General features: G+C 36.8%; 1 protein-coding gene across 3 annotated transcripts; it reads right to left on the reverse strand.

The window, feature by feature from the left end:
- c1qtnf12 (C1q and TNF related 12) lies at positions 1 to 26,938 on the reverse strand. 3 transcript variants are annotated; one of them, XM_067447252.1, is made up of 9 exons: positions 26,683 to 26,936; positions 25,695 to 26,474; positions 14,188 to 14,295; positions 12,563 to 12,674; positions 12,232 to 12,413; positions 8,882 to 8,990; positions 7,184 to 7,277; positions 2,562 to 2,640; positions 1 to 2,104 (listed from the first exon to the last, which is right to left on the reverse strand). In XM_067447252.1, the coding sequence occupies exons 2-9, from the start codon at positions 25,866 to 25,868 to the stop codon at positions 2,006 to 2,008; spliced, it is 957 nt and encodes a 318-aa protein (XP_067303353.1). In that variant the 5' UTR covers positions 25,869 to 26,474; positions 26,683 to 26,936; the 3' UTR covers positions 1 to 2,005. The 3 variants fall into 3 exon arrangements, with proteins under 3 accessions (XP_067303353.1, XP_067303355.1, XP_067303352.1); XM_067447254.1 differs by having other exon boundaries at positions 14,188 to 14,292; positions 25,695 to 26,938; XM_067447251.1 differs by having other exon boundaries at positions 25,695 to 26,936.

The raw sequence follows: 26,938 nt of genomic DNA on the forward strand, positions 1-26,938 counted from the left end.
CTTTTGTTTTACAGCTCAGACAACATATACTTACATGTTTATCACTTTTAGCAGTGTAACTTCAAAGGGTTTCCTGAAAAATTAAACCAAAAATGTGTATTTAGACCACTGTATGTGGTTATGCGAAGCTTTTAAATTTGGGTGGGTCAGATACAGGCGGAAATGGTCCCATTTAGTAATTTAGTGTAAATAAGTTACTTTGTGTAAAACAAATGCCAAAATGTATGCATATATCCAAAAAGTTTACATTCTAAGTTTTCAAATGCTATCATATATGAGGTCAGAGCTCCTCCACGGACATTTATAATATAAATAAACTACTTGGTGTCATTCCGGACCCTTATCGGGGTCCTTGGAGATGATGGATTGAAGATGATGCTTGAAAGTTCTGTGGCTCGTACGAAACCACAGATCTTATTGAAGAAACCTTGTGTGTCAGCTGTCAGTGTGTTGTTGTTGTTGTTGTTATGTTTTTTTTAGCGACATTCTAAATGACATTTGATGACAAGATTAAATGACACTTAAATGATTGGATTTCAAAGATCACTCTTTAGTGTGCCCAGGTGCAATGCCACCATCAGTCTGTCAGATTTGCACTTGTTTGCCAAGGTATTTGAGGTATTCTGGATTATTTGCAATGCAAATGATGCAAAGAAGCATTTTCCACACTACCGCACCAAAGAATATTTTCCATGAGCTTCACCGTGCAGCACCAGAAGTATGTGCTGCCTGCTTTATCGAGCAGAGAATTACGAATGTTAGCAAGATTTCAAAGCTCATAAAAGTCATTTTGAGTCAACCGCAAGCATGCCCAGGTGAATAGATATATTTTACATTTATTGAATACTTTCATTTCCATTACACCACAATACAAGTAAATACTGTATGTTTAAACAGGTCTGCTTACATTATTTTCACTTGTATTGAGATCTACTGGAAGGCTAGATGCCAATTAAAAAAATAAATCAAAAAAATTTAATTGGCAGATACATTTAAACATAAATAATTTGAATGGCAAATATGCTAATATAAGTATATGCATCTTTATGTCTGTATTTACTGAAGTAAATAATAAAAAAAGAAGACATTTGGGGGGAAAGGAAGAAGAGCAACACATCTCAAAGAATAAACTTCCATGGAAACGTGAAAAACATTCGGATGACGTATTTAGGATTGCAGTAAACAAAATGAAAACTCAGCAGGACTCTTAACATGTAATCGATCATAGCAGTAGTTTTCCAAACACACTCAAACACACACACACACACACGCTTGGATAAATGCTATTGTTTGGGACTGTTAGCGATTGAACGTAAAAATAGACTGAGTCATCCATCTTGTTTCTTTTCTTGTATTTGGCTGTTTCCTTCTTTTGGCAGAGTATAACGGAAAATCTGTTCTTTTATCAGTAATAAAGTCACTACAACATGCTTTTTGGAGCTGCATAGTAGATAAAAACTGTCTAGCTTGGTATATTAAAAAAATATATAGGCATGTATGCATAAAAGTAGGTTTGTATTTTGGATAACAACTCCAAAAGATCATAAAATCCTTAACATAAATCCAAAAGATAAATTCTTAGATTAGCTCTTGTATTGTAGGAAACCTCCCATCGTAGAAACATATTGTGTATATAAACACTGTATATAAACACTAGGGCATAACACATTGTCAAAGTACAAAAATCTCTTTGTATACATCTATATATCACAAAATAAGAGTAAAAACAGTGAGAAATTATCTTTCTGAAGAGGTAAAAAAAACCTCACTGTAGAAACACATGAGAAGGGCAGATGTAGATCCACTGTCCTCTGTAAAGTCTTTCAGTTTTGTATCCAACTGTCTCTGCTTTGTGGGTATTAATATGTCTCTTCCATGAACAAACCAAGAGCTTTGTGGCAGTCAAATATTGTCTCATGAGGATATCTGGTGCTGGGTGATAGTCCGAAGAGGAGCAATGCAGTCTTATGTGGCCTGCCAGATATAGTCTGGCTGTAAAACAAGGCTATACCCCCAACAACATGCCCATGAAATCTGATCCGTTCTGTACTGTAATCGATGCTCCAGCTGCATTGTCCACAAATATGGAGGTGTACTGTCCGGCCTGTTAGAAAGAAAACTAAATTTATCAAAGAACTGATCAGCCAGGGGTGTCCATTCCTGGTCCTGGAAGGCCACTGTCCTGCAGAGATCAGCTCCAAGCCCTATTAAACACACCTGAACCTGCTGAAGGTCTAGGCATACTAGAAACTTCCAGGGAGGTGGGTTGAGGGAAGTTGGAGCAAAACTCTGCAGGACAGTGGCCATCAAGGACTGATTTTGGACACCCCTGAATTAGATAGTAAAAACTGAGCATTCCATTCCAGAATGGAGCCGGACTGAATGTAGTGCTTACTAAAACAATGGTTATGTAGCTATTTAGATATTGATTAAATTATTCAATACTTTGCATGTTCTAAGTGAGCCATTTTTTTTTCTTAACGCACGTTTTTGATTCATTTCACTTTCCAGCATTCACATCAATATTTAAATCTAAATGAGTATGTTTAACTAACTCTTACCTGAAGTTCTAGCAGTCCGTGGACAGAGACTGTAAAGATCTTGCTGTTACTCTCAAGGCCAACAATCATTTCCAAGGATCTGCAAAACAGTATAGAAAATATTATGAGTGACAGATGATGAATTTGTAGAATCCAAAAATCAATAAACATGTTACCTGCCATTTCTTTTGTAATTGTATTGATGTTTACTACTAGCAAAGGGGACAGTAGTGGAGTATTTTTACTTTCTGTTCAAGTAAATTTTTCCAGTATGTACTTTATCAGCGTTTTTCTTTGGAAAACTTTTACTTCACTACATTCCAAAGCATAATATATAATGACATATTTTTTACTGCACTACATTTCATAACTAAAAGTTGTTGTTTTTTTTACCTTTAACTCTTAATTACATTAAACATTACTTTCTTGCACTCAAAAAAATGAACTTATGATGCTGTTTTCTTTATTTAAGCAATTCATCTTGATTTAACACCATTATATGAGGTTTCTGGTTCAAATATAATTGATTAATGTTAAACTGACTTAACACCGTTACTCTTTGACTTGATGCTTTTATTTTGAAATAACATGTTTCAATCAAGTAACCCAATCCAACAGGACTTTCACTTCCCATTATGCTTTGCAAATGGGCTTAATTCCGAGAGTAAATATTTAAATAAAGTGCTATTTTATCCATTTCTAACGAGATGAGAAAATGGAGAGACTTTTTAATGTTTAATGTTTTGTTATGTTGGTATTTAAAAGTGTGTTATGTAAGTGTTTTTGGGTGAAGTATAGAGCATGTGCTTGGGGTAAGGATCTGCTAATAACAATTAAAGTTGTTTTATTAATAAAAAAACAACTACTTTGGGCATGCCATGGATGTAACAAAACCATCTAGCAAATACAATTTTGTAATGTAAAAGGTTTTGTAAAAAAAAAAAAAATTAGTTAAACTGGATTATTTGTTTTGTTTTTTATATTCATTTCAGAGTAATTAAACTTAATAGTTTTGGACAAAATTAAGAATTTTAACCTGATTTTACTAAATGGCATTGAATTAACTTTATGTTTAAAAAAAATTATGTTTACCGAAATTAACAATGTTAATTAAATTCAACATAACCCAATTACGTGGAACCTGTTGACATATAAAAATTAAGTAAATCCAACGTATCATTTTTTTTTTTACCTGAGTAAAACTACAGTACTACATTTTTTATGAAATTAAGTATTAAATGATATTCAATATGAACCTCTGTGCAGTAAAAAGTACAATATTATGATTGTGAATGTTGTGAAGTGAAAGTTTTCCACAGAAGAACACTGATAAAGTACATATACATGAAAAATGAAATTACTTGGAAAGTAAAAATACATCCGTATATAAAAAATACTCTGACTAATAGAAATTTCTGAGTGAATTCTGAAGTGACATCTGTTAAATCATTCTGATCACTGAACTAACTCCTTTCAAATCTTCCACTTAAATGCAAGTTATGTGACAGTTCACAAATTCTCATGTCAAAAACCACTGCATTAGATTGTTGTATTGTATTATATTGTATTTTAGTTTGTTTTAGTTTTATTTATTTGTTTAATTTAATGTAATTGAATTATGTTCCTTTAATGTGCAAAAGATAAAGTAGTATAATTGGGAAATAATTCCATTATAAAGCATTTTTACTCACATTTTTCCTAAAAATGAAAGGTCTGATCTATCCAGCAATACATTTTTGAATTATCCTTCAGTACTGTTGCTAAGACCAATAGGGACCCAACGAGTCAAAGGTGGCGGTAAAGGTTACTAAGGTGACAAGGACCAGACTGAAGGTGAGAGGACATTTTTTAAATGCCTGCTCCACTTTAACACAGGAAATGCCTTGCTAGTTTCCACAGAAGTTTGACCAGACAACATGCTTTACAGCCCATGCGTTACTCACAAAGCGCAAAAGAGCGCTAACAACCAGCAAACACTGGAAGAGAGTTTATCCAGGTCTGCCACCCCCATTCACTCCTTCCCCATCTCATGTACCCTAGTAGATTTTCCTTTCTTTTTAAGTAAATTCATTTTTGCTTGATTTGTGAAAAGGGATTTTTATGACATGCACTCACACGCTTAAGCCACTGAAATAAAAACCACATGCTCAGAATGTAAAAAGAAGCTCAAGAAAAATACTAATTTTCATCATAAGTCATGAGTCATGAATTTATATTGATGTGGATGTGGTCTGTGGACAACGGGTACAAAATCGAAAGTTAATAAATAGACTACTTGAGGGTAAATTAGACATAATGTAATCATAATAACTTTCCTAGCAAAATTGCTGGTGTCAGATTTTCTCCCAACAGAAATTACAGAAAGTCTGACAGAAAGACCTGAAATCACAGAAACTTTGTGTGACCAGTCAGAACTTTGACCAGTTCTAGCACATTAACTCTTTCCCAACCATGTTTTTTTTGTTTGTTTTTTAGTCACCACCAGCATTTTTGATAATTTTTAAAAAAATGTTTATGGCCCTCAGTATATTTTGTTGTATGAATATCTGAACATGTAATATATCCCAAAAAAGAACAGAAAGACAACAACGTGTACTTAAGCAATGCGTCTACCGCTCGTTTGTGATAATTTCTGAGATTCTGTCCTCTTTCAGAGGATGCGTAATAGCACCCCGTCAATGACGGGGAAGCGCTGTGTCATAAATTGAGAAAAATTCTCTCAATGGTGGGGAAAGAGTTAATTGCTGTATATACAGTTTGAAGGATTAATTAATGAATCCAACATAGCTACTTCTCTCAAGACCCAGGCCAGATGTCAAATTTTGTTGTCTGTTTGTCAACAAATATACACTATATTGCCAAAAGTTTTGGGACACCTGCCTTTACATGCGCATTAACTTTAATGACTTTTAATCCGTAGGGTGTCATATGGAGTTGGCCCAACCTTTGCAGCTATAACACCTTCAACTCTTCTGGGAAGGCTAATGGGGATTTTTGACCATTCTTCCGCTCATCCATGTCTTTATGGACCTTGCTTTGTGCACTGGTGCACAGTCATGTTGGAACAGGTAGGGGCCATCCCCAGACTGTTCCCACAAAATTAGGAGCATAAAATTATCCAAAATGTTGTGATATGATGAAGCATTAAGAGTTCCTTTCACTGGAACTAAGGGGCCCAACCAAGCCTGCAGTCTCCCTCTCAGATACTGAAGCTTTCGCGCCTCGATCGCCCCCCGGTGACCGGTCCCAGTATAGCCGCCCCTCTGTGTTTTCTAATGGACGCGAGGCAAACTAAACAATAAAATTACACTTCAAATATTTTTTCCCCAAAGTTAGTTTATGTCATTGAAGGCAGTTATCATCACGATGTTTTCATTTCAAGTGTTCGTTTTTAAAATAAGTTTAGTTTTAGTTAGTTATCTGATGCTATAAAAACGGCGGGGGGTGATGTCATGATTGACAGCTGGGACTGACGTCTTCTCTGAGTGAAATTGTCACTGAGGCACTAACAGACTTTTTTTGGAATTTTGGGAACAGATTAGAGCTTTAGCTTTAATTTCTACATTTCCATAACTGTTTATTTCACACCAACATAATAAATTGTTCTGCATCTGCGAGAGTGTGGGCGGGCTTTTGATATCACGGCTGTACTTCCTGCTCTACTTCCTGCTCTCTACTGCGCTACTGCGCAGACTCGGCCCCAAGATGTCAGCGCCATGCACCCCGCCTGAAATCTTCAAATCTGGCAAGCGGAAACGGATGATGTCGTCGTCCATATTTGTTTACAGTCTATGGCCCCAACCCCTGAAAAACAACCCACGCCTCAGACTCATCCATTGGATTGCCAGACAGTGAAGTGTGATTCGTCACTCCAGAGAACAGTGCTCTAGAGTCCAGTGGCGGCGTGTTTTACACCACTGCATCCCACGCTTTGCATCGCACTTGGTGATGTAAGGCTTGGATGCAGCTACTCATCCTTGGAAACCCATTCCATGAAGCTCTCACACTGTTCTTGAGCAAACCTGAAGGCCACACAAAGTTTGGAGGTCTGTAGCTATTGACTCTGCAGAAAGTTCGCAACTTCTATGACTTCTAGTGTCACTGGACCCCTTTTCTGTGCTTTTACATGGCCTACCACTTTGTGGCTGAGTTGTTGTTCCCAATTGCTTCCACTTTGTTATAACACCACTAACAGTTGACCATCGAATATTTAGTAGTGAGAAAATTTCATGAATGGGCTTATTGCACAGGTGGCAACCTATCATAGTACCACGCTTGAATTCACTGAGCTCCTGAGAGTGACCCCTTTCTTGCATAAATGTTTGTAGATGCATCTGCTTGCCTAGGTGCTTGATTTTTATACACTTTTGGCCATGTAAGTGATTGGAACACCTGAATTAAATGATATGGAGGGGTGTCCAATACTTTTAACAATATAGGGTATCTTCACAAGGCTTGCAATACAGTGCACAAGTTGTATGGACCATTTTATACATTTATAGTGGTATCATTTTTAAGTAGTATATTCTTCAAAGATTTTCTTTTCGTATTCCTCAGAAGAATGACATGAGGGTGAGTAAATGATGACAGACTTTACATGTTTAGGTGAAATATCCTTTTAATGTGAGACCAAGCAAACTTACGTATATCTGTGGCAGAGGGATTCAATGCAGATCAAAACTCGGACATTGTCTCTGGCTCTCAGCTGGTTCTTACTTCTCTTCACCTCTGTGTGGTCTGCAAGAAAGTACACAAAGTGCAAAAAAAATTACATATTTCTTGACAATACTTTTCAGACATGCACTACAAACTGTTGCATGAAGAGTAAAGGCTGTTGAAATGTTGTTTGACAGAGCTTTGTATCTGGAGCACATGATGCCACAGCCAGTCATGTTTGACCTCCAGCCGTGTCTAAATATTGGTCTCTTCTATAAGTCTGCAGTGGATTTGTGAATTTGTTTGGGGATGTTGATTTTCTGCCACAGTCTACTGCAGAAAGCCAATTCCTTTTCCCGGAGCTGCATGGCGGCGCCACAGCTTAGAAGAGTTTTGCATTCTGAGTCCCTGGGGCTTATTTCAGTGTAACTCCACATAAGCATTGCCTCTGAAACGATGGATGAAGTCAACAGGATCACTGAACCCCTTTTTTAGAGCATCAATCAACAAAAACAAAATACGCTTGTATGTTTTCAGGCACGGCACAATTTTTTTAGCTTTTTAAACATGCAAGATTGTGCAAGACACCCTAAATCTCAGCAAACAAATGCAGCACAGTTGGAATGTACGTTACAGGGGAATGCAATCCATCTGTTGAGAATTTGCCAAGTCTGAAACACATTCATTACATGATGGCACCTTCTGATAGAGATGACATTGAAATATTAATTTGTACTCAATGCGATTTGTGTTTATAACCGAGAAAAAGTGTTTTCCATTCATCTTTCTTCTGTATTTGTCAAAGTCTCAAAGCAATACATCCAAAGCAATTTGAATGTATATATATTTTTTCCATATCCATCATACTGTTCACAAGGTTTGGTTAAGGTATGGTAAAGGATTATTTTTAAAGGGATAATTCACCCAAAAAATCTATATATGTCATCACTTGCTCACCCTCAAGTTGTTCCAAACCTGTATGAATTTCTTTCTTCTGCTGAACACAAAAAAATATATTTTGAAGAATGTCTGTAACCAGACCGTTGATGGGTCTCATTGACTTTCATAATATGGGGGAAAAAAAATACATCAACTGTCTTGTTCCTGACATTCTTCAAAATATCTTATTTTGGATGCAGCAGAAGAAAGAAATTCATATGTAAAAAAAAAAAAAAATGTATTTCCTCAAAAGTGATAGCAATAAGAAATGTTTCACACTGAATATATATTAAATATTAGAATAACATCTGAAGGATGTTCCATCATGTGATCCTGAAGACCGGAGAAATGGCTTCTGATACTTCAAAGGAATAAATTACATTTTAAAATGCATCAAAATAGAAATCAGCCTTGGTGAGCACTTCTTCTTTTTTCTTTTCTTTTTTTATAAATAAATATATACATGTAACTGAATGGTAATGCTGTATATATTTAATAATAAAATCTAACTTAATAATATTATTAATAATATATTATTATTATTATTTATTTTAATGTATACATTGTAAAAAAAAAAAAAAATCACACGTTCTTCTTTTTGAGCTTTAAAAACAAAGAATGATTATTATTCAAACCGATTATTATCATACCCCAAACCTACATATCTCACAGTGAAAAAGGCAGAAAACAAAATACGAAAGACAGAATATTTACTGAGTGAGGAGAACGTTTGAACCTTTCCTTACCAATATGAACATTGGCAGAGAACTGATAAATTCCAGTTACAGGAGCTGTGAATCGGCCAGTGGACTGATCCATCCCCGTCCCTCTGAGGAAGGCACCTTTGGCAGGAGGCTGAAGGTATGAAACAGGTGAGAATTATAGAGGGCTTACCATGAATACACCTTATAACCATTTGTCAAACATCAACAGCGCTCACTCTGAAAATCATATACGTAAATTGACTTGCTGCATAACTAGCCTTCCAAGCATCTCAAGAATATGTTTTTCAGCTAAATTCTTGCTCTCCACACTATAATAAACTTACATACAAATCGAAGCATCCTGCATACAGCATTAGAAAATATACCAGTTGTAGGGCTCAGTTTGGGAGCACATAACCATTAAATGGCTAGAAATATGTAGACATCTGCCAAGAATCCTCCGATTCTGTTTTTGATCATAACTGCACACTGCAGCCATGCCAGACCACATTATTCTGCATTACGCCTCCAGAACCCACCAAGAGTTCCAGACTCAGACGCTTTTATAATGAGTCCTCAGATTAGTGTGCTAAACACTGTTCAGTTCTGCCATTTTTTGTACTGTCAGCTTTGAACACATACAATGAATGCCTTTCATATACATGTCCGATCCGAAGAGATATGTGAAAAGAACGTTATTTTATTTGACATGCATTTCTACATGGGATGAATAAGTTTGCGTTGACATTTACAACTGTTATTTCATCCATTTGACAGATTTGAAAAACTATAGGATCATAATTTCTCTAAAACGGAAAGTAAGAATCATACATCCTCAGTGATCAGCAGATTTAAATCCTCATTGGTGCATTTGTGTGTGAATGTTGTCTACATTAATCAATGGCATTTTTTCCCCTATAACTGCTGTAAAGAATACTTAACAAAAAAATGTTGCGTTTGTCCTCCGTGTGTGGCTCATCAAAATGCCACAGGGTATAGCTCTTTCTCAAAACAGCATGCTGTTTTAAATGGTGGTGTCTATTTTTATACACACCACTCACTGGTCCAAAACATCATACAGAGTACCTTTTGTACACCACCAAGAAAGCAATGTAGCGCATTTGAAAAAGGATATTTCTTTTAGGAGGAGGGTGGTTGAGGTTCTGCTTGATTGGCCCAGTAAACGTTGGCCAATCCAGTGTGTCGTCACCATTGTGACAAGAGCCAATCATGAAGTTACTATAACAAGTGGCCTTAATTCAGCTGTGTAATTAAAGATGACTGGGTGGGGCTATCTGTTTGACTGACCAATGGCAGACAGCGTCACCAAACTTAATTTTTGCCATTCCGTTTGATTAATGCAGATATTACACACTTTAGTTTGAACACACACATGTTGGAAGCGTTTAGAATTGGTGTTTAGTATTCTGTAAAACTGTCACAGTCAAGAAGCCAAATGGAACGATGACAAAATAAGCCAATTTGAAATTATTTGCAACAGACTGGAATTCTTACATTCTGGTGAAAGCTGAACCCGTTGCCGAGACGATCACATGTGCACTTTGGAAGTAGTATAATTTACTGTACACTGTTAGAAAAAAAGGTGCATTGTTGTGACTGGGGCTAATATACCTTTTAGGTACTAATACACACTCTTAAAGTACTGATATGTAGGCCTACCATTTAGGAAAACAAAGATGTACCTTTTCACTTTTGTACCTTAGGGTATCACTGTTTCTAAATCACTGGAATGTTCAAATTGGCATTAGTGTGAATTAGCTGCTCCACAGTTTTATAACACCCTGTTTCCTTCTTTTGTTTGGGCTGCCATGCATTTTTTCCTTTTTTTGTTCATTTTATGTTAAATATATACATATAGACCTAATTGAGACTGATCCAATCATTTGTGGTGAGGAAAGAACCGTAAGCATAAAAATGAATGCTTAAATGCTAAAAAAAATGTTAATAATGATAAAAAAATCTCAAATTCATCCCAGTTCACAGGCGTCCTGGCAACATTCTAAAGTTATGAACAAACATTTATCTTTTTACAATTTTGACACCCTATTTTTCTGTCTTTAATAATGTTCTCAAAATGTTAGCACAAAAACATTTAGGCTATGCATCGTTCATGGAAGGTTTTTTCTGAAACGTTTTAATTGGACGTTCATCTACATTTTTTAGATGTTACTTGTTTAGAATGTTCAGAGAGCATTCCAAGTAATGTTCCCATAATGTTTTCAGAATAATACAATGAAATGTGTCCTTAAATGTTAGCTTAACAGCAACAATAAAAAAATTATTTAAAACATTTTTAAAAACTGGTTCACAAAAAACGTTCACAAAACTTTTTCACAACTTAATATAAACATTAGCAAAACGTTCTTGGAACATATTTTTCTTAGCTGGGATAGAGACAAAATGCACATGAATAAAGCCAATGACAACATGTCTGCTTATTCAGAAGTGCAGCAAAACAGACACCATGACCATTGTTGTTCAATTACACAACAATTGACTCTTATCAACCAGTTCTTTTTAGTGAATCAACAATATACAGCACAACCAGTATAGTCTGATTCATTAACCCATGACTTTAAGGCACAGTATGTAATTTTCACCACTAGTGGTAGCTTATTCAAGACAATAATAAATGTATGTAGCTTGATGCGAATGTGCGTGGGATCATTTGAGTTGGCATCTTCACCTCTACAGCCAATGGCTGTACCAATCCGATGGGACAAAAATCATGTTCATAGATGAGCTAACCTAGAGAATGACGACAGTGAAGGGGCGAGAATACGAGGAAAGGTGAGGTGATGCATCATTCCATGTAAAGCAGACTGCACTTCTCTTTTCATTTTACTTTGCTGTGTTTATGATGCTTAAATGCTGCAGTCGGCCGCTGCTGCTCCTTTTGTTTGGTTTTGTTGTTAATGTTTATTTTATGACCAAAGTTATGTTTAACGTCTGCCTTCTCCTTCCCTGAACTTGAACTTTGTTACAGTTACGTTTGATCACTTATATTCACATTATTTTATTTTATTCTAATGAAATAGTCACAAGTGATGAATTACTACTCATACAGGTCACTTTATTTGATTAATTAAAATTGTGGGGTAACACAGCACTGTTTTACTTGGTCAAAACAATCATACAAAAAAAAATTGAGTGTGTTGAATGTTATGTTATAATGTGGGTGGTATGAGACACTTGAGGCACACTGCAGTAAGCTAGATCGGTATAAGAACACACCTTTTTCAAAATGTATAATTCCCATTCCTATGCATAGTTTCTTGGCCCTGTATGAAATATCTTTGGCCAATAAAGGTACTCAATTAACCCGCGATTGACTGATGTGGCTAAAAGTTTTGGACCCTGCAGGCACTTACTGTCTGAAAGTTCTGCAACTCTGCCAGAGTCTTTTTGTCCACGACGACAGGGCCTTTGAGTTTGCAGTGAAAGGCTTCCTCAATTCTCCTGTAGGAGGTCATACCCTCCAGGGTAATCAGAGCTGTGGGCAGCTGGCTTGGTTCGTTAGGCCTGTCCACTGCTGCTCGCCTCTCTGTGGCCTCTGTTCAAGCAGATCACATCACTGCATGCAGTCCAAATCTCCAGATAGCCCCTCAATTATGAATATGAAACTCGATGGACATCTTGTGAGAATGTTCATCATAAAACCTTCACTGAGATTTAAATGTGTTGCTTATTGTGGGTCCTCACCTTTGATCATTTCTTTGAACTCTTGCAGCAGGACCTCTTGAGTGACCTCTGCCCCAGGGGATCCTGGAGGTCCCTGAGGCCCCGGAGGACCAGGTGGGCCTGGGGGACCAGGCTGATAGTCAAAGAAATATAATTGTTATATAATTTTAACACTATCGCATCAAGACTCAAAGTTCTCAAAACAGCATATCACTTTATTTAATGACGTGTTACAACTTGTAATGTATAAAGGAATGTATTTGCAACACATTACAAATTTTCTGATAGAGGTAAATTATGTATTAAAAGTTAATTATCACTTATATCTAAAAAAGATATCTGTACTTAATGACTTTCAGCTCCATTTATGGTTCTCGCACGTGTGTGGATGGAATACTATACTAAAATACTTTGATAACACTTCCTACCCCAACATCACTACTCACTGTTAAAAAATCAGGTTGCCAATTGAAAATGTTCTAGTGCCTGATCACATCTAAATTTTCCAGTTGGCCGAATTGAATTTTGTGTGAATTGAAGCAATTTAATTAACAGAAATTAAATTTGGCCAAATGAAAATTTTTGATGTGATCAGTCACTTGAAAATGTTCAATTGGAAACCTGCATTGTTTTTTTACAGTGCTGAATCTACAGAAAGCAACAGACATGACCAGTGCAGTCCAATTCCCAAACTAATCAGCCAGTAATTTTTGTAAATCAAATGCTGTTGTTAGATTCTCGAAAATAATGGCTCAGCCAGGTTTAATGAATAGCTCAAAACGACAAGTTACTCAACATTTCTGAAGTGTGAAATGTCTATATTTGTGCTTGTTAGTTCATATCAGCACCTAACGATTAGTAGCTACCAGTTTTATTAATTGCCACTATATATACTATGAATATATGAAATTATCTTGTACAGTTAGTCATGCTGGTAAGCAAGTGTTGGCAAAAAATTTACTAAAGTACAAAAAGCATGGGCAAAGAGACAATGAGTTGCCAGGCCAGACGCAAGTGTTTTTTTACTATGAATAATACGTCATAAAGTACGTATAATCATATTTTTTGCAGTGTAGGGATGCGCAGCAGCACATAAACATTTTGAAATATTAGAAGTGAAAGGATTCCTTTTTGGTGAAACGTTTAGTCTTTCTACTCGCAAATTCCATCATGTAAATAGCGAATCTGCCATGGTTCGAGCACAACTGGCTTTTAAAGGGAATGGGAGATGAGACTGTTTTTTTTTTTTTGCGCATTACGCCCAAAACACACCCATAACTCATTAAGAGACTAATGCACCTTTTGGACCATGTACCTGGCGTCATGACTGCTTTTTTCCGCCATCACAACAAGCAAAAGTGGATTGCGCACCTGCACTACACGTTCAGATCGTTAAAATCGGGCTCTCTATGTTCAAGAAAAAATTTGGTCCACTACGACTGCAAACAAATTTTGGCTTAACTTTACATTAGTAATGTAACTTTACATAAATCATTTAACATTCTTGCATTGCACACCTTTTTATTGATTTACAAGAATTAAAGTACAGTCTGGGTGAATGAAAATTCCTCTCCACAATTTCAGATTTGTCTTATGTGTTACTGTCAGTTGTGTTTGATGATTTATGATTGTAAAGACTTCCTCACCAGTGGTCTTTTTCGCTTTCGGCATTTTCCGGGAAAGTTGCCCACAGGTCTCTTCACAAAATCCATCCATGACCCAAGAGGGTCCACTCTCTGGTTCTCACTGACCTGCTGAATAAGAAAGAATAAGAAAATGTTAAAATTACATTCCTGTTGTTGTTTTTTTCTTTATAACTTTAAGTACTTCAATTATTTGAATATGATGTCCAACCGACAAATTCTCATAATGTTCGGTTAGCGTACACATCGGAGCCTATGCATAAAAAAGGTATACTACTCACAGTTTCGTATTTGATGAGTAATGGGAGTACTAACTGATATATCAGATATTTATGCCAGAGATCATTCTTCAGTTGCCATTGAGTGCAGAGCATCGTAGCTATATAACAAGACCCAATGAGTCATAATTTCTGCTTACAAACCCTCACAGGAAAATTGTGCATAAAGATGCTATTAAATGGTGCCAGACATCAAGGCAGGTTGCACCAGTGCAGTAAAGGAATAGGTCTTTTGTGTGGCATGCAGCACTACCTCATGCCAAACACACTCACTCAAATTTTCTCTTGAGGACTTTACCCTTTGCTTAATTACTCCTTCTTAGTAGTTCTCCAGGTGCTACGTCAATTTTGCCCAGTAGGGTCTGTAAAAAATAAACAGCCTTTCTAAATTGATCTCTCTCAACAAGTTTCCATGAGCACAACATTACTGTTCACCTAAAAATGAGAGGCCTGAGACATGTTGCATTATACTGTGGGTTCCTTTTTGCAACTGTTAAAAAACACACACATACAGTGGCTTTCAGTGGAAACATAGCTGGTTTCTTCTTTTCAGTAAGATCTCAGAGCCAGAAGTGCATTTCTCAGAGGTAGCTAGCTCAAACTTAAAGAGAGGTTATCAAATATGCAATCGCTGATATAACTCATTCTATTTGGCAACAGTTTCAACCCTTTAAATCCCACACTGGAATGACTTCAGCAATCATCAGCCAAGCCAATGACATCTTCTCCATTTTGGAAGATTCTACAATTTGAGCTCCTTTCTCAATAGCAGCATTCAGAATTGATTATAAAAATGGACTATGATGGCTCTTTGGTAGAAAGAACCCACTGTTTGAATGGGTGTGATGTACATGAGAAATATTACATCACACCTCTGAAGTAGTAAGGAAGTCATATTTTGGAGAATGTAAAAACAACAAAAAACAGGACTATATAGATGTACTTTTACTCCGCTAAGCTAAAAATCCTGCAACAATCTTTAAAATTGTATTTATAGCATCAAATTAAGTTCACAAGTATTAAATAAAACGTAATATATTATGTAATTAATATATAATATTTACATTTTTGTAATAGCTTTCAAGTTTTACTGAGCTAAGCTGGGAGTCGATTCCAAAAAGAATCCTTCCTCAATTTTAAGGCTTTGGGAATTGAGAGTCAACAGAAACATTATACATTTTAAATAAATATAAAAAAATAAAAGGATTCCACTCTGGAGAAGCGTTCAGTCTTTCCACTTACAAATTCCGCCATGTAAATAGCGAATACACCATGGTGCAAGCGCAACAGGCTTTTAAAGGGAAAGGGAGATGAGACTGATTGATTTATCGCGTCGACCACCCCCCCCCCCCCAAGTGCACCTGCGCAATACGCTCAGATCGTTAAAATAGAGTCGATTGATACCCAATTCTGTTCTACGTGTCTAAAGTATATAAGAAATAATGAAATAATGAAACTAGTCAGATTGAGTTTCCATCTAAACTGGTTTTATCTCTAAAACCATTAGTGATTGGGTAGTAGCCAAAGCACAACCAAAAAAAGTTACAAAGTGTACCTTTAACTTTAATATCTGATGTTGATAAAGAACTTCAAGAAAGTCAAAACACTAAAAATTGCTTGCATTGCATTGTTTGTTCATAAAATTGTATCTATCGATTTCGAAAACTAAGAAAAAAAGTTTACTTTTTACTTTGCTCAAGTATGTTTTTGTCAACAAACTTTGAATAACATTTGAATACAGCATCCCATAATTTTACTTACACTTCACCAGAATGCCAAACTAAATATTAAATAACTATATTATTATGAAATATAAATATTTATATACACATATTGTCTAACCACCTACAATACTGAAGAGCTGACAATGTTTTTGCTTAGATGAAACGCGAGGCTTTATAAATCCCAGTAACCACAAATATGAATTGAATCTCCTTGAGCCCTTCCCTAAACTTCAAATGACTGTGGTCGAGATAGAGACAAGTTGTAGAGGTGAGCTGTCTGAAATGGAATTTGTTTAGGTTTGGCACCAAGATCTGGATCACTTATCTGTTAAACTAACATGCTGCATCTCTTCACAGAAAGACTTGCCTCATGTTAAGCTGTAACAAAGTAACCCCTTGTTTTTCTTATACATACTGGAATGAGAGGAGCTCATATTTTTGCTTGGGCGTAGTTTTCTGTTCATGACAGGAGACAAAATAAACAACTTAACTATCACACAAGCCTCTCGCATGTTGGATGTCTGAGTGTTATTGTTGTGAATTAGGAGCTGAAGACAGCCAAAAGACAGACAGATTCGTACAGATACTTTTACAGTAAAAGGCAATCCCTCAGATCTTCCCCAAACACAGGGAGAAGACATGATTTGTTTCTTTTCCATTGTCTTTTATGGAATGCTTTATAAATACAGAATGTATCATTACTATATGTCAAAGCAATACAGAGCTGGCTAGGCTAGCCATGCCAAAAAAATGATCTGCAGGATTCTAATAACAAAAAAGAATTAATGTTCAGGTCATGAAGTCCCCTAAATACTGATTCAACACGATTCTATTAAGAATCAATATCAACTTTGGCAGCTACATTGAGTGTAATTTAATTTCCTGTGCCAAAATAGCACAGGATAAACCACAGATGCTAGCACAGAAGCTAACTTAAAACTTGAGGGGAATCCACTGCCTCACCAAGAGAATTACAACCAGTTTCCAAAAGATTTGCAAGGTGGACGAGTCAACACCATAACCTTCACTTCAAAATATACGAAGAACTTCCATTAACACTTCGAGTGATCAGAGTCAGATCAGATGGTGCAAGGGAGGATCCATAATTCTGTCAAGACAAGGATTAACTTGCCTAAAGTTGCTGCCTGGAAAGTCGTAGAATAAGTTTGTGGAGACACATATATATCCGTGCAATCTAATTTTATCATGTTCCCTCATGTTCTCAAGTCAAAAAAAGTATAAACTATTCTCTGACTGTCAGAAAACAGTCTGTCACTGTAGACATACAAGACCAGCACTGCTAAAAGTCTGCTCATTTTTTTGTTTTGTTTTTTAGATACAAGGGAACATTTTCACAGAGACTTTAGGCTGATATGGAATGTGCAGTGGTTTGCTCAGTGCGATAAACTTTCCAATATTTCAGGGCGCTGTGTACACAGTCGATTCGGTTGACAGCGGTAGCATGGCTTGTATGAAAAGCCCTATATGCTGAAGTATTTCAGATCATGACAGATCATGGCAAGCTGTTATTATCTCAGCATACCACTGAGGAGGATTTTTCTCTGATGAGTTTGTTAAAACAGCAGAGCTTTGTGGAGCAAAGCTGCCAAATGCTCCATTAGAGACTGGGCAAAAAAAGTCAATCAAAGAGTTTTGATGAGTTTGATAAGAAAGCTGAGAAAATAATGTATTATGAGTAAAACCACTAAGCAAACTAAAAGCTACTCATTTTTATATAAATAGATTGACATTACCACTGCATAAAATATTTAATTTGTTCAAAAGTCCACCCAAAAAGGAAAATTATGTAATTCACTTACCCTCATGTCGTTCCAAACTTTCCTTTCTTCTGTTGAAAAAACAAAATTATTACTTTTGAAGAATCTTTCTGCTTTTGTCCATACAATGAAATTCAATGGAGTCTGACAGAAGACTTTTTTTTTTTTTTTTTACTTTCATTGTATGGAAGAAGAAAAAAAAGATTGTTTGGAATGACATGAGTGTGAGTAAATGACTGATTTTTCATTTTTGGAACTATCCCTTTAAGGTGAAAATCAGTATTCACTAACCAGCCACAAATTTCTAGCATTTTAAAGGTATCTGCTAACTCTTCTACAAGTGCAAGAAGGAACCTGTAATTACAAAGTAATTTCTTTAGGTAGCGTGTCAAACTTCTGTTTAATTGCAAATGGTTGTTTGCCAACCTGCAATTTCAATTTTTTTGGTTTACCAGAACAAAGCGCCTTAGTGTTAAGAGTTGTTTCTGAATAATGATTAAAAAAAGCATTGCATAATCTTTAAACATTATTTAGACAATAATGGAATTTCAAAATATCAAAATTCCAAACATAGTGAAAAATTTATATTCTAAAATGTTTTTGAAATACATTTCTTTTATGCCTAGTGGGCCTATACTACAGATACATTTACATATCATATATCTTTAATTAAATACCCTGCAATGGTATACTAAATCGGTATACTTAAAGTCTTCAAAATTAGAAAAACTTATTTTGTACTAAAAGCTACACTGTGTAACTTTTTTAGTTTATTCTTAGCTAAAAACACTTAGTTATTTCAAAGATATATGTGCTCATTAATGTATATTTACTTCTTTCAAGTAATCAAGTATTCCTGTAAGTTTATAATATGCCATTTAAAATACATACGGGTGAGGGGTTCGAATGCCGGTCGCCATGTTGGCCCTCCATCTTGAAAGTACATTAGCCAAAGAGGGACATACCCATAAATTCAAGCTTCGCCTTTGGCACCGTATACATATCTATGGATGGCACTGTATCGAATGTGAAGAGAGGGATTGCCATGTTAATTTTGGACTAAATCAGCCACTGTAGGAATTAATACGAAATCAGAATTGAGAGGAACAGAAACTATTCACTGGATGGTCATATACCTTTACACCGCTAGATGGGGAAAAATATCACACAGTGTAGCTTTAATGCCTTTAACGCAGAAATAGAGCTGAGGTCTACTTAAGTCTACTCATTTGATTGTGCTAAAATGTAACTATTGCAAATATACTTCAGTTATAGCTTAAATATCTTGCATTTAAAGACTGATATTATACAGAGATCATACTATCCTGATTAATAGTTATATTAAAACATATTTTAGGCTTAATATTAAGAAATGTGCATTGTGGAAAAAGAAGTACTCCAAATAAAGTTTCATTATAATACTGTATTTATATCAGAAAATCTCAAGCGTTATGTCAGTAAATTTGTTAATGCATTTTTAGTATACTTTTAAAATAAATGTTTTCACTACAGGGAAAAGCTACCTAATAAGCAAACTTATTTTTAGATTTAAACTGTTTTCAAAGAAGTAACTTGATTCAGCATAATTTCTCTTGTCTGGCTATCACCAGACCACGCTCAATTTAATATTGAACATTGGTCTGGGGAGTCTGCTCTGTATTTTCTACTGAACAAGAGGAGTGATCAACGAGCATTATTCAAATGACTCTATACACAATTGGAAAGTCCTTCAACCAATCAGACCATAAGAGGCATGATCAACGGGCAACGACCCATCCTTTCTATATCCGTCATCGTGTTAAACCCGCCAATAGTGCACCAGGTGGATAAGCCAGTCTGTGATTGGTTCCCGCAAAAGTGTAACACAAGCAGTAGAAATGAATGTACAGGTTTCCAGAGTTGCAGAGCAAAATCAAATCTCCGGCCTTCTCCACAAGTCTTAGTGCTCATTATTTATTTAACATTCAGAGAGAAAAAAAATAAGAAAATTGGTTTATTTTCAGAGAGAAACGTCAGAGACTATTTTTATGGCAGCGCTCCACAGCAAACATAAACACGGCCATAAAAAATCTGCCTTGAGGCCACAATCAACAATTATGCTGCAGTGTTTAATTGTGAAAAACCTTGTAACCTCATCTAGGCTGTATATCCATTTCATGACACAGTTTGAAGGTACGAAAAGACACAAAAATGTTTTTACTCTGTAACTCTGTGACAAGTATATAGTCCAGACTAGGTCTGTTCTAGCATGCGGTTTATGACATTTAATGACAAATAAAATTCTGTTTGTTGATCTTTATACCTCAGGTCCAGTTTTTACCAGACATTACAGTAACACAGAGACAAGTATGCAGTTAAATAACCATACCATTGGGTCTATTTCTGTCTCAGTGTAAAATTTGGTAAAAGTCATCACCCTCAAATTTAAATGTCAATATTTTAATTTTAAATACTATTTTACAACAGAAAAAAACTTGCATTAACAGAAGTCATATAATCTTTGAGACTGAAACTATTGTCAACACTACAAACATGCAATGCCGTTCCCTTTAAAATAAAACTTGTTGACATAGCAAAATAAATTCAGCATGCAATACAAACACATCAGAAATAGTTGGCAAAAACAGCATAAAGGAGCTTTACAGTGAGAAACAGTGACTGAGGGCTTTCCCAAAGTTGTTGTTGTTTCTAGAAGGGTGTATCATCACTTTCTGTGCATTCATCCATGCATGGTTCGATGGTTTTACCCATCCCAAGCTTTTGGGGAAGGATCCCCCTTACCATATTGAAAGATCTGCATGCATCCTACATCTCACGCACCCATTATTTCCCAATTCACACACCCTTTCTCGTATATACCCTCACTGACAAAAGAGAGCCATATACCAAATATTGCTGTAAAAGAATATTACTTTTCAATAGACACTCACTGAACACAGCATGTATATGAGAGAACAAAATACGATGATGGCACGTTCCAAAACACAGCTTTATGGGTCGGTACACAGATTTATGGGTTTGATTATATGGACGCATTCACACCACACCTCAGATTCTTACCTGCAATTACAGTTTCTTTTGGTACCAAGTCATTACTGCTTTGGAACTCAGAACATAGTGATACGGGAGAGAAATGATTATTTGGCTGGATATCAAGCAGCAGAAAGCTTCAAAGGCCATCATTTAACAGGTAACAGACCCAGCACCACTGTATATTTCATTACCGAGGCCTCATTATTCTGTAATTCCTTCCCTGTGGACAAGGTCTGATAACTAATACACTCCAAATGGTCGACAAATAGATTTTTTCTTTAGCATGTATGTTGAATATTTGTTTGGCAGTTACCATAAAGCTTCTTTCATCACATTCTTACGTGAGCAGTGAAACAGGCAGTTAACCGCTTTGTTATTACTTAGGGGGGAACGCTGGAAATGTGCCCATTATAGACCCACAGGTCATTAAACAGTGACATCAAAGACGTCTGATTCCAATTTACTCTCTATCTTCCCCCGTACCAAGCAGAAACAACATGTATGTGTCAGAATACACTCGTAACTTCACAAAACTAACACGTAAGCAGAGTAATGAGGCTCTGTGTTGTTTTAATAACTCTCGCCGTTCCATGCCATCGTGACAGGGTAAACATTGTTTAGATATTTATATGTATATCAAGTGTGCATTCCTGGCTAGTGAAGACATGTGAGGGGAGAGAGAGCCACAAGACTTATTATGAGATCTACTGAGGAATTATCCTGCCCTCCTCTCGCCATAAAAAAGTCAAAGAGTTGAAGGGAGTCTGATTGCAGACTCACACCTGCTTTGTGTGCAAATTATAACATTGAGCTAGTTTGCGCTAGTGCTCATTTCCCTTATTATCTGTGGGAGGTCAAATGGACAGCTGAGAAATGCTTCAGATAAACACCTACAACGATGTACCTCAACGCTGCAGGCTCCAGGATGGCAAAGAACTCCTGTGGTTTCTTTGTCAGCTCACAAGCCATTTTGAATTCAAAAGATATAAAACAAATTGTGAGATTACATCTCACATAGCTATTTAGTACATTATATATCAATATTAACTGAGGTTTCAGATGTTCATACGAAGTCACTATAGCAAAGTTGTGTCTATAAGAGAGTGATATGAGTTATTCGTACCCAATGTGTTCCTAAGTTGTCTGTGCTCACTGTCCTAATGTGAATATCCCAATGGCCTCAGAAGCTTAGTGTTCAAGTAAACAGCAGACCTTTATTACAATATTTATATTCTCCGCCATTGTTCACAAAGTCATTTTCAATATTAAAGAACTTCTTATTTATAAAACCAAAACAGAGACAACTCACTCTAACCCTTGACAGTTTACCCTTTTGTAGGGCATGGTATCGATTTGATCTGATTAAGATTCACAAGTTCGCAAGTAGATTCATTTATAAACGTAAACCAGGCCCAAACAATGCAGTGAAGGAAGAAATTCAACAGAATGCAGTGATCTACAGGATGTGGAGTGCTATAGAAATACATTTTCATGAAGCCAGTGGCATTTAGCAGATCAATATTGAGATTTTACAAATCAATATTATTCATAATTCAAATGAATCGCAAATGATCGCAATTAATAAAAAATAAACAAACAAAAACAAAACATGTAGACCAACTCTATATGTCTTTTGGTGAGATTACCGGCAAAGCCAATGGCATATATATTGGTAGTAGTTGGAGAATTACCACATGAATAATCCCACCTATACCTGTAAAGATGATCTCCATCTCTATGAATGTCACCCTGCACTGGACCCCAGCCCGACTGACGCTTTCTGGCAGTGACAAATTTGGCAAAACACTGGGTTTTAGAGTGATTATGTCATTACTCTCTGATTGTATGGGACAAGATGAAAAGAATGTAAGCAAGGGGAGGGAGTGACTAATCCTTCTCGAGGTGTCCTCTTTCAGGACCCTTTCTGCGAGTCTTTGTGAGGGGCTTATGCGGCCTGCTGCCCCAGTTTTTTCAGGGGGCCGCACCGCCCCTATCGGATGTCCCAGACACAGCGGAGTCAGCCTGGCCTGTGAATGACAGAATCAATGGGCTGGGAAAGAGCTCTGCCAAGGGTCTTTAAATATCTCCCCACCTAACCTTCACAGGAATTACATCATGGCAGCCTGCCTGTGCTGGGCCACTAAGAGGAGGAAGAAGAAGAAGATGAAGAGGAGGAGGTAGCGAAGGAGACAAGCTGAAGGTACACCATCAAAAGGGCTGACTCAGGGTCAACAGGGCTCTTGTAGAGGGGACTTCACTTCAAATAATTATTTATGTAATGCACTTCAAATAATCTTTTGAAATGGAATTCTTTTGTAACAGAAATGTCTTTACTGACAGATTTGATCAAATGCCTTGAAAAAAAAGTCTTTAACAGCATACATACACATTTTATATGGTCCCCGTTTGGAAATTCCTTAATATTAATGTCAAAATAAACATATAGTAGTATGGGTATAAGACACAACCGGAATGTCACAACATACTTCAGCGATGTGTAAAAACTCAATAAGACAATAACCCTTGTCAACAAGATCACTGAAGCACAGTAGTTATGGTGAGCGGTTGGCACAGGGGTAGCGTAGAGTTATTTGAGAATGCCAACTCTATGGGTGGGCTGAGACAGGAGCTAATTTTCTGATGGAAACCCTGATATCTAAACAATACAGGAGCAATAAACAAATACAAGGTTGGAATAGCAATATGTTGGCCTTGGTGGAGCCAGAAAATGTCAACGCATGTATGCACGATAATTCAGCTACAGACAGCGCAATATGATATTTTCCAAGGTTTATGCACATGGAAATGAATGGTAATGAGGCCCTGCCTACTGTTATCATCATCCGTAACCTATTGACACCACAAGTCTCAAACAGCAAACAAGCCCTCCTTCACGTTCTGGTGGCGGGCTGCAGGCTCTGGTGGAGAACCCCTACCAAGAGGACTAATCGATGCGCTCATCAATGTGCATTCTTCACATAACTCAAGCCTCAATCATCCATTTCACAAATTAGAGCCTGTTCTTAGACTCCTAAATGGCACACACCTGCAATACCGCTCTATGTTTCACACTGAATCTCACTCTGTTTAGCTGCTCTGAGAATTAGAGCTGTCAAGGACTCTAGCTCTCTAGAAACATACATGTTTGAGTCTATGCCAAGCTAACCAGAAATGGTTGTAGCATCTCCATCAAGGGCTTTGGATGAGCTCGCCGTAAGCTTGTTCAAATAGTTTGCAAAGCAGTCAGCGACTTCTGCTCAGGCGCATATAAAAAGTATGATGAGAGACAACTGTGACTGCCAAATGCATCGGCTTTGCTTTCTGATGAATGTGCTGACATATTTAACAGAGCATATTAATACACATCATTCTGAGGTATTTTCGCTGCCTAGCTGTTGCAGGGTGATTTTGACACATTGTGAGGAATGATTGGTTGCTAAAATGCATAACATTTACACATTTGGCAGATGTTTTATACCCAAATAACTAAAAGTGCATTTAAGGTATATATTTTATCACACTGTGCACGAGTCCCTGGGAACTCGGTGTGTATTAGCCAACTATAAATAAATAATATGTACTACATAATTACATATATACACACACATCTGTTCAACAGTTTGGGGTTGGTAAGATTTTCTCTTATACCCACCAAGACTGCATCTGATCAAAAATACAGTAAAAACAGTAATATTGTGGAATATAAAGTAATTGATTTCTATTTTAATATATTTTTTAATGTATTTAATTATTTAAGCTGAAAAGCTAAAATTTCAGCATCATTATTCCAGTCTTCAGTGTCACATGATCCTTCAGGAATCATTATAATATGTTGATTTTTTTTATTATTATCAATAATGAAAACAGTTGAAGTGCTTTATGTGTTTTGGAAACGTTGATCATTTTTTTTACGTTTTTTTTTTTTTTAAATGAATATCAAGTTCAAAAGAACAGCATTTATTTGAATTTATTTGAATCTTTTGTGACATTATAAATGTCTTTATTGTCACTTGATCAATTTAATAAAAAATTAAAAAATCTTAATGACCCAAACTTTTGAATGGTAGTATATACAAAATATATTCAAATTGGTACTGTCTCTTTTTGGAGAAATGTATATATTATTGCCAAAGTAAACGCCTTCTATAATTTTTCATGTGACTTTACTTACTGTACAGCAAGCAATAAGGGTTAGGTTACTTAATAAAACAGAGCCCCAAGACATTTAAAACACGAGTAACAGTGGCGTCAGTTTTCAAAGCCTTCAAACTGACTGATTGCTGAAATATCAGACATTTGTTAGTAAAATGAAGATACATCGAACAAGGTAATTCTTTTTTTTAAACACGTTATTAAAAACAAAGAATAAATTGCCATATGACACCCTGTCAGAAATAAATTTGTTTAAAAAAAATGTACCTTTGTCTTGTTCATTTAAGTACACTGTTGATTACATATTAGTAATTTAACATACTAAGCCTTACGGTAAAAATAAGCACCTTTTATGATGATACAAATTTTGAGAATGCTGCCTCTGTAAAAACCTGTTCAAGGGCCTAAAGGAAAATTTTTGACAACCATTTGTTTCTGACAGTGACCTCACATATGGAGTAACAGGAATGTCCATGTGCGGAGCTGGAAAATTAACAGAGCTTAAATATACAAGGAAAGCAAAGAAAGTATCATATGATATCTACCTTCGTGCTGCCATCCAGCTCCTCACTGTTGGAAAGAGTGGTGTTGAATGCTTCGGTGTGCTGTGGAGCGAGCTCCTTCAGCTTCTTACGCACCTTCCTGCCCTCGGCCCACCCTAGAAGGATGCACTGGCTCCAGAGCACTGCTGTCACCACAGCTAGCAGCCAGCAACGCATCTTTAGCCCACCAGCCAGGAGACCGTGGTTGGGTCAGAAAGCAGATTCTCTCAAGGTGTCTCTCTTTGCGGGAAGTTCTCGACTTCGAGAAATATAAAAAAGCCAGCAAGTCCCACACGATTGACCTCACTGGAAGAAAAATATTGTAATAGACAGGCAAAGTGATTAAGGGACTTGTCCACTCCACCTGATACCTCAGCCTTGTCTTGATCTTCTCAACAGCCAGCAGTATGTGGCAAGGGCTCAAGCTCCTTTGGCAAAAACAAAGCGAAGCTTACTCGACTATGAAATGTATCAAGTGTGGAGTGGTCCTGGGAAATGACAGGTCGTCGCAGAGCTGACAGCAAATAAACCCATTAGTGAGATTTTTCACGCTTCCTGCCCCGTGGGGGGTACCAGAGGGCAACTGAAGAAGGTCCCAAGGTAGGGAGGGGGGAGTGGATGGAGATTACTTAGATTCCCTCTAACTTTCTCTTTGGTTCTTTAACTCCGTCTCACTCCTACTGTGATGTGGAGTCTCTGCAGTGATGCAGCGGAGCCGATTCTCTGGTAAGCAATGTTGAGCTCTAGCCCCATCAGTCTTCACATGTGGTTCCTTCTTGAAGCCTAGGTGGGAAAAAAAAGTCCTGAGGGAATTGGAAGTTGGAAATGCTCCAGTTTTCGTAGCCTTTGGCCTTCTATTGCCTTTTTTTCTTATAGGGAAAAATCTATCCCCCTCTGAGAAACTTCAAAGAAGTGAAGCACTTGATGGGGCAATCGCACCCAAATGCATCAGCCCAGTTCAGCAGGGTGACAAAAACACATGCACGCTCACCTTAAAGTGCAAGATCTGCGTGGACTTTGTGGTAGGTCTTGCTCACAGTTGTATTTTCACCCTCTCCAGATCTTATGCTGTTGCTCCTGCTCTCTCTCACTCTGCTTACAGGAGGGCTCACAGCAGAGTTTATCACAACCCCCTCTCTGCCTCTCGCTCTTTCTCTCTTCTCTCTCTCTCTCTCTTTCTGATTCCCTTGCTTCTCTTTTCCTCATCAGTGAAACTGGCAACCTCAGTGGACTCAGCCCTGTTTTAT

The sequence above is a fragment of the Pseudorasbora parva genome, chromosome 6 (genome assembly GCF_024679245.1).
Source record: "Pseudorasbora parva isolate DD20220531a chromosome 6, ASM2467924v1, whole genome shotgun sequence".
Classification (NCBI taxonomy): Eukaryota; Metazoa; Chordata; class Actinopteri; order Cypriniformes; family Gobionidae; genus Pseudorasbora; species Pseudorasbora parva.

Excerpts from the sequence above, each read along its gene's own strand:
- c1qtnf12 (XM_067447252.1), bottom strand. The coding sequence starts at position 25,868 with ATGCGTTGCTGGCTGCTAGCTGTGGTGACAGCAGTGCTCTGGAGCCAG. Across the intron at positions 14,296-25,694 it reads AGCTGGATGGCAGCACGAAG|CAGGTCAGTGAGAACCAGAG; the intron begins GTAGATATCATA and ends TTTCTTATTCAG. Across the intron at positions 2,641-7,183 it reads TCCCTCTGCCACAGATATAC|ATCCTTGGAAATGATTGTTG; the intron begins GTAAGTTTGCTT and ends ACTGTTTTGCAG.